Below are 13,114 nucleotides of genomic sequence, written 5' to 3'. Positions count from 1 at the left end.
TCATTGGTATCGGTGTGTCATTACGAGGATGAGTAAGAGTACATGAGCTTGGTATCGGTGGATCCATAGTTTCTTGTTAGTTAGTGAGTGTGTTCAAAACACCATTTACAAGCACCTATCATTGTTACGGAGTAGACATATGAACACATTTGTTTGTAATTATTATTTTATGTCTTACAACAGAAACATGAAATATATAAATTACTATAAAAAACAACGGCTTTATTGGGCATTCAGTTGTATTAAAATACAGCAAGTTCCGAGAGTAAACGAAAGTTCAGCGTGATGACTTCACGAGCATGCTAATTACCATGTAACGCAACTTTGCACCATAGTGATTGGTAATAATAGATTATAACAGATTTTCTCAAAATGACCTACGATAAAAAAGTCTAGGGCAACCTCTACCTGTAAGTAATGATCAATCCCCTGGATCTAATGTTATGCATCTCTATATTGGAGGTAGAGAGGTTTTACTTTGCAGCCACAGCTGGTCTTTCTCTTGGTCTATCTGTACAGCGACCTGCAGAAAACAGCAGTACATTCAACCGACCGAACAAAACAGCGTTTCCAAAATTCTGTCACTGTTACTGACTGGGCATATGAACATGAAGTTCATGCTAAGGCCTTCATCGCATGATAATGTTATAACGTGTTTTTTCCATTACTATCAATTATCGTCTGGTATCTGTCTGATGTAATCGACATCTGGATATTTGCGAGACATCTGCGATATACGATAACATCATCACAACCCCCAGCCCTACTGCACAGACCCATTGGCATATGACATTAAAGCATTGCGAGAGCAGAGAGCTCTGTATGCTTTTCGATCACTCTCGCCGTGCTAAGAGGTCGCACACGTGCAATACGGTTTTGCAAGTACATTAGACAGAGCGGCTTGTTTGTGTGAAGTGTGTCTGTCCTTGTGCTTGTTCTTGTTTGATGTTAATCAATGATGCACCGCTTATTTACTTAGTTTTAGTTTATTTTGCGATTGACACTCGTTTCACAGCTGCATTGAGTTCATATAGCCTATATCTAGAGTAGGGGTCGACAGATTACCGAACTGGGCGATTATCCACATCGATATTAAGCATTTTTTCGATTATCGACATCGGTCAGTTTAAAAGCCGTTTTGCCTATAAATTAATTTCATTTTAAAATGCAGCCATGGATTTAGCGAGAGCCATCGGAACACGGCACTCTAGTCTGTTGCCTAGAGTTATGCCCGCACACCGCACTTTTAAATGATCCAACTGATATTTATAATTTTCGATTATATACTATGTATGATAGTTTCTCCCGCATCAGTTTGTTATGTGATCACATCCTTGCACAGAGCGCTCAATATCACATGATCAGCTTAAGCCCCAAACAATGGCACAACAAAACCGCAATAATCTTTGTTAAATATGTCGATTCAACTATTGTTTGTTTATTTCCTTACTGTTTACAATGGTGTTACTATAGTAAACGTGTAGTAACCATGGTTGTTGGGCAAAGTTTTTGTCAGAGCTCTTGTTATCCTTAATTTTGAACATATTGGTCAAAATTGTTAGATTGTTTGACCTCTGTGATGTGGACGCAGAATCCCGCTATTTGAATCTGTCGACCTTTTTGTAATACAAAGGTTTGTCAGATGTTAAAGGATCCTCTGGTAGAAAATGAAAATTCTGTCATGAATTACTTGCCCTCAAGTCGTTTGTCAACCATAGGACCTCCGTTTATCTTTAGGCACATGCGTCGTGCAGAGTTGACCCCGGATGCTCTCATGAACTTGTGTTGGAAAGTAACACAGAATTCAGGAAATTGTTGATAATAGTCTGTGTTTTTGTTTGTGTGCACAAAAGGGATCCTCGTTGATTTATATAATTAAAGCCGAACAACTGGAGTGAAATGGACTGTTTTTACAATGTCACTTTGAAGTTTGTTTGCATTCCAGTGTATAGAGGTCAAGGACCTCTTAATCTTAATTTGCGTTCTGAAGATAAACGGAGATCCTAGGGTTGACAGGACTGATGTGGGTGTTGTTCAGTATACAAAAAATGCACAGAAAAACAAAAAACTCACTGGTAATAAGGCATTCATTAACTACAATTTTATAAGTTATTAATATTTGCAGATTCTCTCTTCTAGCAGTGTTTTGTTGTCATTCTGCTGCTTTGGCAGTTTTTATTTGCCAAGCCTTTTCAAAGCTAAGCTTCAAGATATTTAAAAGAAAGAGTGAAGATTAAATTTTTGGGGCATTACTTTGGCTTTTTGTCTCTTTTGCCTTTCCACCTCCTTTAACCCACTCTCTCTCTTTCTCTCTGAATCCTGCTCTTTCAGGAGTGGATTAAAGGTGTCGGATTTTCATTTGCATAGCCGGTTACGCCCGATGACACGTAAGCCACCTTTAATGGGCCAAATGAATTCCCTTACATCCCCCTTCAGTTCTCCATCTTTAATTTCCCACCACCTCCAAATTAGGCCAGATAAGCCCTCACGCGTGACAGGTATACCCTTTTGAAGCACACGTGATAAATACAGATACAGAATGTTAAATGACCTAAAGAGCAGCATGCATGTCATGCGGGACGTCATACCAAGGAAAGGTTAATAAAATCGCTACATGATGGACTGCGAAGGGCCCGCAGCAAGACAAATGCAGTCATCGGCCCCTGTAGAGTGAGACCTCCAGGTGCCTTATGGTATCTGCTGTAGCTGCCTTTATAATACACTGACACTACCCTCCAGAACCCAGTGCAATGTATCGTGAAATGAGGGCATGTGAAAATATATATACACTACCAGTCCAAAGTAGATTTTTTGTGCATTTGGAATAAATTAAAGTCAACAGAACTAGACTGTAAAAATTAATTCCTTACTTAGTATTTTTGTCTTGTTTTGAAGTACAAATAGACATTTTTAAATGCATCTTCCTTTGAAGCAAAATAAGAGGTTAACTCCTGTTTTCTGAAAGAAAATATGGAATAACTGTATGCATAAAGGATATAGTAATAACTTTATGCATAAAATATATTTATTGATATTTAAAATATTAATATAAAATAATAAACAATTCAAATATTGAAAGTTACTTTTTATCATAAAGTATTTACTTTATTATTACTTAAGTAAACTGAAATAACAACTAGTAGAATTAACTATTAACTAAATTTTTTACATTTTTTTACAAAAAAAGTCAATCTTAGCAATTTTCTTTCTTGTTTCTTACATAATATATGTATTTGCAATGTGTATAAATACTATGTATATATATACAGATACATGCATGTATAATTTTAGGAAAAATGTATTTTAAATATTTATACGTAACAAATGCATGTGTGTATTTGTACTTACATTTTTATTATGTAAACAAAAACTTTTATTTTGCTTTTGATTAGTCGCGACTAATTGTTATGCAGGCCTAATTTTCTTTCAGGAAAACATGGCCATAAACACACTGTAAACTTTTGGAAGTGACAACTGCTTTTAAATACAGGGAGTGAATTCACTAAACGATGGTTCCATGTGTGTACTGAACAGGTAGTCACTACCACATTTTCAATGATGGACCCATTGGTAACCATAGCGACGTTCTCGCAGCTGTTAAAAGCCTGGAACCATTTTGGTATCAGATATTTTTCGCACAAAGACTTGTCTTGTGCATTAATTTAACTAAACTACCACTGACAGACACTGTTTTGTTTGAGCTCAGAAGGCTACTTCAGTTTGCTGTTTTGCATCAAAATTGACATGGCTGGGTTAATCCTTTTCTTCTTGGGGCGACTTGAACATTTGCATCATGAAACTTTTTTATCGACTTCCCCATTCTTTCTCTCTTTTACCGAATACTGACTTAACATTTCAGTATGGTGTTGCTTCTGTTCGCATTAGTTCTCGTACTACACACCCTGTTTGAGATTCACGTCAGGCTCATGAAGTTGTGCCTCAGTAATGTTTATTTTTCCATTACAGCCCAAACGCCCGCAAAGCCGCGACAGCTGCCACTTTCCTAAGGGAAGCGCGAGCAATTTCCTCGGAGCGTGTCGCTGTGATATATATCTCTCTATGTTCTTTGACTGAATGTTCTTAACGGTCTTGCCTTTCAGCAAGGCGACCGGAACCTCCATATCCTGCCAAGCGCTACCGTTAAATCATGTCAGCTTGTCAGAAGCATGGGAAGAACGGCCTCGTCACTTCCCAGTACAAAGAATCGAGGGTGGCTCGTAACAAACTAAAAACAACAGCACGTAATATTTTATTCTGCTTATTTCCATCACTTTGTGTCGCCCCTTTGCATGAATGTTACCCGTTTGTTGGTATTTATCGTCGTTTTGCTCTTAGCTGTACTGTGGCATGTTGGTATTTTAAATTTAGCGTTTTTCACAGACAGGGGCATTTGTTTTCCCTTGCCGGAGGGCGGCGAGATCCCAAGCTCTATTGCTCTCTCAGTCAAACTGTCCACCTGCTTGTAACACTTGTTGTCATTGGGGAGCCCCTTCTGTTACAGAGTACATGAACACGGCTAAGAAATTGATCCTGCGGTTCTCGAAGTCACAACAGGTTATTGGATGGATACAGCAGAAGGAGGCAGGAAATGATTGGGGAGTGAAAGTGGAATTGGTTTGGGACGTCAAGTACGTTGGGTTCAAAACTGCACCTCTCTTGTGAGCTCTTCATGTGGAGCCTTTAGACAGCCAAACACCTTCCTCTCCAATAGCACCATCCCAAATGACTACAAACCCCCATCAGATGATACACTTGCTAAACTCGCTTTCTGAATCATAAAATAACAAAAAGTCTCTTCGTCGTCATGGGCTGTACATCACAGACATGCATATCAAGTATGGAAGATAGGACGTTTCTGAGTATGTGCAATCTTGTAGATCTTGGTTCATACAAGGTCTTTCATTGAGGTAGTAAATGCTGTTTTCAGATGTCTATAACAAATGTGCCTACGGTGAAAGAAACAGGTTCATGTAGTATCTAATGGGCTTGCCACTCGCTCATTCACAGTGTTTGGACTTTGATCTTCATGACGTTTCATGTCTTTAATCAATGTCTATTGTAAAGTACTTATCTTCTGCCAGCTATGCTCCTCGAGACTGTGGAAATAGAGCTTCATGAACTTCCAGACCGATCGGCTGTTAGACAACAAATCTTTTTTGCGGTCTGTAGATGCTTTTTTAAGTTATTAAGTTACGTTTTTTTTTTTCATAGTTTGTTCCTCTAAGGTGGAATGCATTTTAAGCAAGGTGTGTATCTCTAAAAATGTATAACGTATTTTATATAAACACAAAAGCACAATAATGCTAAGCAGTTCGGTTTCATCTTCTGGTAAACCTTCTAGAGTATTGACAATTTCTTACCAATTACATTTCTTGATTAAAGGGATACTCTACCCAAAATGAAAATTCTGTAATCTTTTTTCTCATCCTCAACTTGTTCAAAACATGTATCAAGTTCGGTTGAACACAAAGAAATGTATTTGGACAAATGCTTGTAACCAAACATTTCTTGGACACCATTGACTACCATAGTAGGAAAACATTTTATGGTACTCAGAGGTGCCCCAGAACTGTTTACTTCCCTCAATTCAACAAAATATCTTATTTTGTGTTCAACATCCTACTACGGCAGTCAATGATGTCCCATGAATCTCAGTTCCTAACATTCTTCCAAATATTTATTTTTGTGTTCAACAGAACAAATACGTTTATACAAGTTTTGAGGGTGAGTAAATGATGACAGAAGTTTCATTTTTGGGTGGAGTATCCCTTTAAGGTTTGACCACAACCTTCTTATACAGGAAAAATGTGTGAGCTGGTTCTCTGCATTTGTGTTCTGAATTCCCCTTAATGTACTACTGCCCATCAGGACTGAGTCAGACTAGTTTGTTCAGGATGAGGCGCACAAAATGCCAACAGATTCTGTGAACTCTGCTTAAAGGGATAGTGGACCCAAAAATTTACATTTTGTCATCATTTACTCACCTTCTTCAAACCTGTAAAACTTTCATCTGCAGAACAGAAAAGAAGATATTTTAAAGGACCCTGGTAACTAAACAACAGCCTTTACTAAACAACCCGAAAGTACTACTAAACAAAAACGAAAGTTACACAGGTTTAAACTCACAAGAGGTTGAATAAATTATGAGAGAATTTGGGGGTGAACTATCGCTTTTAGCTCCCAACATGGTGAATCCATTCTCAGCTCTTCCTCCATCTTGATAAGATGTAGCTTTTTGTTTATGGTTCCTCTGTAACTATTGATATAAACCCTTGACTGCTCTGAAGCACTATATAGTGCTCATAGAGGGGGACATGAGAGGGAGATTCAATGCCGAAGGGATACTGGATTAGGTTTTGCTTGAATAAACCAGAGAGTCGATGGGTTTGCAGATTGCCAGTGGGTGCTTAGAACAGACACGCTTATCGAAGTAGAGTAAGGGTAGTATGAGCAGAGCAGATTGCCTGTTTGCTCTATTGCTTTTGGAAATACAGTTTTGTTCTTTCTTAGGGTTGACACATGAATGCAGCACCATATACACACAGATGTTCAGATTCACGCCATCTACCTGTACACACTTATAATAGCAAACTCACAGATGCTTAAACGTTGAGGGTGGGTGATGAAATAAATAAATCTGTTATAAATATTATTTAAAGCAGGACTACGCTCTGTTTTATAATGTGATTTTATAGAAGTTATCCAACTACGGAAAAAGTGAAAATTAAATAAAATATAGTAGCAATTGACAGAGTTAGGGGTGGTTCAAACTGAACACGTTTTCAAAGTCCGTTTACGGAAGTCTGCGGCCATGTTTGCGCAACGCCTCTGGGCATCTATTAACATCATAGCAAGTCCACAGTCCTGGGAAAAGGTATTTATTTCTAAAAACGCTGGCGATTAAACAGCATATTCTTCATCAATAATTAAACATGACATGTACTGACTGTATGATAACTTGGATTTTGCTAAGCTTAAAATCGCACTAAAAATCCCCTTTTTCTATATTGCCTGATCTACTGCGACTGCGCACAGGCTGGTAAGTTCCTCGCGAGAGCCCCGCCCACAAGAATCGTCAGTCTTTATAGATTTGATCGTTTTACTGGAAGGCAAGACTTCCTTCACTAGAGCGGCCAATTTGAGCTGTGCATTCCTCGCCATTCATTGTAACGGCAGTGGCGCATCTTGTTAATATTAATATCTTTGACGTTTTTCCATTTCACTGCGCTACTTTTCCATTGAAAACACATGCTTGACAGATGTGTTTGACCGAAGAATTTCAACTCAACCATGTAATTTCCAAAGAATTGGACCAGTCAGATGACTGTGAAGAGTGTCAGAAGTGTGTTCAATGCAAGCACTATCAATTTTATTTGTTTTATTTGTTTTTCCTGCGATCTGTTGTATCGTTTATTTTGCTAAACATCTGTATGTCTTTCTTTCTCTATATCTCCATCTGTAGGAAACATCAACGATTGCACACTGAATTATTACTTCTTCCTGCTGGCAGGCATACAAGGAGTCACACTCCTCATCTTCCTCATTGTTTCTTTGAAATATGACAAACAGAAAACAAGAGCAAGCAGCAACAGAGCCTCTCTGACCAACTCCTAACCCCCATCATGAGCCTTACACCGCCGTATTCACACCCTCACCACTCCTCCACCTCCAAAACATGTGCCTGAAACTTTTACAGGTCTTTTAAAAATGCTACCTGTTTATTAAGGAATTGACTTAACTATAAAAAACGTGTTTACTTGAACTGTCTGATTTTAACTGTTCAAATTCGGCAGATATCAAAACTTAATTCATGGTTAAAATGCTTAAGTTGCTCATAAAGTTTTATATAATGTTATGTTGGTTAACTCCAATAGCAAACTGAAATATGAAGTGCACGGTATTAAGTTGGGGTGATAAGATTAAGATGAGAATAAGAACATTTATACAATTTGTTTAAAACAATGGCAAATGTTCTTTACATTGTTACCATTCATAAAGACATGAGTTTATAGTGAACGTAGTAAAATTGTATTTAAATTTTGTGTTTTGGCATTGTGGTTTGCACTCAATAAGGTAAGGCTATACTGTTGTTTTGATCTCGATGTATTAAAAATGTCATTTTGGGCATGTTGCGATACTTTTTAAACTGTTTTTAAGATACTTTTAATGATTAATATAAGTGTGTTGGTGGTTTTTTCTCCATGTATGTATTTCAGAAGCTATTTGCACTGTATAATGTATCTTTTATCACTTATTAATTGATACTAATATCTGAAACAGCAATATGGTTGGCTATTCAATATTTGAAATGAGTATCCAATGAAGTCACTTGAGCACATTGGGAGTATTGTTGAAACATCAGTGAAGTAATGTTGAAACTGAAAATTGCAGTTTTAAAACTAAACTGTATTACAAAAGCAATTTTAATGTTTAATGCTGTCATGTTATAGTTTGAAACTGTGGTACCTGACCTATGGCATTACATGAGTTTGTCTCACTATGTAGAATTTTAGGCATTCATTTTCTATCAGCTTTTATTTTATGATTTAGCGTCAAATACCAACCACTTCTGCATTCTTTGTAATGCTTATGATATTGAGTATACCAGAGAAATAATGAATTTGTTCTTAATTATGTTCACAGCTCAGTTGATTTCTTCTACAACTGAAATATCTCGGTGAAGGATTAAAAAAACTGCTGCTTATTTATTATGGTTTGTGACTTTTATAGGATTATACGGTGCAATGTCTTTTAATAAATAACAAACATCAGGATGAAGTTATGAAGTTCTAATCTCAAGTCAAACATATTTGTTATTGCGTATTTAAAATGAAATCATGAATCGTACATGCTGGCTTAGTTTCACATTCATCACGTGTGAACCTCGGCTTCATAATTTGTCTGTTGCTTGAAATTGAATGCTAATTTTGCAATAATGAAACCTGTTTGGCTGCTATTTTTGTTAGTTTTCTATCTGTACCGTGACGGCGTTAACACAGAATAGTAACAACACACCCATTTTACTTCTGTTTTGTTATGTTTCGAATAAACGTGTTGTTTTAAGTTTTTCAACAGTTGCAGATTGTGCCTTTAATACTAAAGTTGCTCTTTGTGAATGTTGTGATTGATGCATTTTCTCACATCGTTGTTAATGTTAACCTCGGGAATTACCCGATTGTTATAATGAAAATCCTTTGGGTCACTTTTGACAGACAGTCAATATGCAGTATTATAAAAGCTTTGTTGAAATATTTTTGGTAAGCAAAGCCATTTTTTTGGAGCATCTTTAATGAAGCTAATGTCAATTCAATTATTTTTCTTTCAATTCAGTTTTTGCTTGAAAGGAAATAAACGATCTTCAGTTTATCTTAATAAAATGCATCTGAGAGTTGGTGTTTGTGTTTATTTATACACTGTGTATATATATAGTGAGCTACTCATATATAGTTACATTCCACATTTTCTTAGTTTATATGGAAACCCTGTAATCTCTGACATTGAATTGCATTTGGGCGTGAAATCAGAACATCAGTCTCCACTCAAGCATGTCAGAACTAAGATACAAACTAGACATTTCCTGCTGAGAGTGTGACCGTCAGTGTCATGTTTAAGCTGCACTATCTTGTTTTTTTTCTCCATCATTCTTTTCTGATTCTGAGTCACTCTGTTGACACATCTTATAGATCCCTGCTGTCTCAGAGTTTTTAACAGTGTTATGCTCTATTTATAGGTAAGTAGTAGATTTAATAAGGTAAATGCTTTATTTATAGAAACATGATTTACTTGCTGGTTACCAGATAACACAGGCTCAGGATTTTGTTAACATGACTTATTTTAACATTTATAATTTAAAACTAAACTAAATAAACTGTGTTTGGCATACACTGGGAATGAACTGATACAAGAATCAATGTAATGATAAATATGTGTATAGATGCGCTGTAAAGGGCTTTGCATAAAAGCATCTGTCAAATACATAAATGGAAAGATAAACTGTGTCTAAGTCCTCAGTGTTTAAATCTTTTTTTGCACAGAGCAAATGATGAACATATTGAAATGTAATTCACATACTTTTCAAGATTTACTTTCGGGGGCAAGTCCATTCACTCTGAGGCCATCTTGGAAGCACACTCCAACAAGGTTGTTCAGTCACACAAATACAGATCCTATCTAGTTGAACGATAAATATGAAACTCTCAGACAGCTTGCCAAATTCATGTTTTCTTAGCACATTTAAAGTCGGCAATAGAGTTGAGCATAAATTGACATGGAAAGGCTGATTTGGTACAAACAGTGAGCAATTAAACATGTATCAGCCTTGTTTTTGTCAGGACAATGCATTTATTTGTAATATTTTACCAATGTTTGATTGTAAAATGTTGCAGTTTATGCTAAAAGTAACATTAAGTAAGATGAATAAATGCTGTATACATGTTGATCATTGTTAGTTCACATTCGCTAAAGCATTAACTATTGTTAACAAATACCATTTTAGTTTATTTACTAGAGCTGCTATACTGCCCATTCCAGTTTGTTCTTCTCATACTAATAGAGTGGCATTTCTCAGCTATAGACGCTTTCAAAGCAACAACATAACATACTGCGCATAAGCAATTTTGGACCAAATTTTTATCTTCCGGTATACATCTGCAAAGAACAGTCCCTGTAGATTATTTCTGATAGCAAGTTAAAGAAATAACAAGTAAATTAGATTAGCTAGCAAGTCAAAAGTATATCTAGCCAGTATTTGGATTACCAGTAAAAGAACCAATTCTTGCCTATATTTAAATTAATATTAATGTAAATTAAATTATTAACCACTAGCCAGAACCATCAACACACACATAGCGGAAGTTAAACCGTTTGACTCTATATCTGGTCTTGGTAGTAGCTACAGGGAGTTCTTACATGTTTTCAACACAGTCCTGTGATTAAGAAGTTAGAATCTAATATTACCATCCAAAGACTTGAGGAGCCAGACTTTGAATCCATATGGCGTACATGAATATGCCACTCTAGTTTTGTTCAATTATATAGAATATAGTCACAGACAAACTGCAAAGCTACAAAGGGTTCACGATAGGCTCCACAGTATTATCTCAGTGCTCTTCCTATCTAAAGCTTAATCCTCGGTCTGTGTCCTGTGGATGCTCTCCAATACACGTGTCCAACAGCGTAAGAACACTTCACATTCTCTTGATTTTAATGCAAGTGTGCTTTTAATGGTATGTTTGACACGACACCTTCGTCTATACATTATTACTTCCTATTAGCACATGGATCACTAAGTTTATCCGCATGCTGAGTTGAAGGTCATTTGTGTGCAAGGTGTGTTTGTGTTCGAGTAAACAGCACAGATAATCGTTTGTATGTTTGTCTATCATAGATGGAAAACATAAATTTATCAATAAACCAACACTTTAACACCAAATCTGCCAACCCATCCTTAAAGAGTAATTTATGCTAAATATGAAATCCTGTTATACATTCCTCCTGTCTTTTCTAGTCTGTTGTTACAAAAGAACTCACCGTTTTCATTTGTATTCAGGCAAAAGCTGAACGTCAGATAAAAGAAAGCTAAAATTAAACAGGACGTCTGTAGTTTGACCAGAGCTCCTCCCTAAGGGGGAACCTCCAAGGTTAGCAAAATAAAGTTGAACGCCGCTGGCAAGCAGATAAGAGGCTATTTTGTCAATAAAGAAGATGCTTCAGTACGCTGAATAAACTGCTTTTGTTAGCAGACAGCTTGTCAATTAATGAATTGACAGCCTGTCTGCTTATCTTAGACGTGTCTGTCATTACAATATTCATTTCTGAGTGGGGAATATTTGGAGGAAACATGCAAAACGGAACAGGTTGGGTTTAGTTTACAGCAATGCTATTTCATTTTGTCATCTGCAAACAGTGACTGTCATGTAATACATATTTTATAAACTGTGGACCCACGTCACACAGATCGTTGCAGTGAATAACACAAAAATATTTCAGTGAGTATGACAGTGATGTACCATTAAGGTATTGTGCTATTGAAATAAGCAACAATAAAAAATATGTGTATTGAGTTCTATACAAATGTCAAATATTTGTATGATTGTCATGTGACCGCACGTTTTATTTCCCTATTTCACAGTTTTTAAATTTTGTATTATCTTTTTTGATCTAATAACTTTAACACATAATACATTATATTTTTTTGTTATTATTTCAAATATATTATCCATGTTAACTAATATTGTGTTGATACTTTGAACACCATGGGGCGTTTTCACAGACAGGGATAAGCTAAAGCCAGGACTAGACCAGTGTGCATCCTGAGTTAAAACAATCGCACTGATATATGTTAAGATATGTCGTTGTTTTCCATCAAGAAAGGTTCTTTGTGGTGGAAAAGGTTCTTCACATTATAAAAAGTAAGCAGGAGATGGTTCTTTAAAGAACCTTTGGCTGAATGGTTCTTTGTGGAACCAAAAATGGTTATTCTATGTTACTGCTGTGAAGAACCTTTTAAAGATCTTTTTTTTTAAGAGTTAAGTATTAAACAGGGGGGGGCACTATGGGTGGGCTAGGGGGCTGAAGCTCTGAATGACTTAGTAAAGCCCTGAATGTTTTTATTACCACTCCCTGTACAAAAAACATCCGAATAATCACATTTCACGTCTTCTGCGTACGCAAGTTTTTTATGTTAAATGTAGACATGTGACAAGTGCCTTCGAATAGAGAGCCACACAGTCGCAGCACACTTTTTTCCATGCATGCCAGTGCTGAAAATCTAGTAAGCCTTTGCCGACACCTTCGCGGTGAGTGCGGCTCGTGGTTTCTTAGCAATGCCATACTTCTATTACTACCGTTTGGACATACTACTCATTTTGCATACTGATTATGTAGCAATTTAATAAGCTATAATAAGAAAGTAGCCATATTTAGATGTCAGAGACCTTTAGTTAAGGTAGGATCTGTTAAGATGGAGAACATTGATCACTTGACTAAAAATGCTGATGTTCAACATATATAGCCTTCACCTAGCAAGAGGCAGATAGACCCGTCAACCCTTATGAAAAACAAGGATGCATATAAACGGAGAAAAATATTTTGGGCTATACGTCATCTTAAAATG

At 36.5% G+C, this 13,114-nt stretch overlaps 1 protein-coding gene across 1 annotated transcript in view; it reads left to right on the top strand.

Moving 5' to 3' along the window:
- slc15a4 (solute carrier family 15 member 4) overlaps window positions 1-9,388 on the top strand; it is a 74,827-nt gene extending 65,439 nt beyond the window's left edge. The window contains 1 exon segment of the mRNA XM_056772980.1: window positions 7,463-9,388. Within this exon segment, the coding sequence (XP_056628958.1) occupies window positions 7,463-7,614 (152 nt within the window). The 3' untranslated portion in view covers window positions 7,615-9,388.
- The last annotated feature ends 3,726 nt before the right edge of the window (window positions 9,389-13,114 follow it).

Source organism: Triplophysa dalaica, chromosome 18, assembly GCF_015846415.1.
Source record: "Triplophysa dalaica isolate WHDGS20190420 chromosome 18, ASM1584641v1, whole genome shotgun sequence".
Lineage (NCBI taxonomy): Eukaryota > Metazoa > Chordata > Actinopteri > Cypriniformes > Nemacheilidae > Triplophysa > Triplophysa dalaica.
The sequence above is the reverse complement of the archived record's forward strand: the minus strand, read 5'-3'. Positions and strand labels throughout refer to the sequence as shown.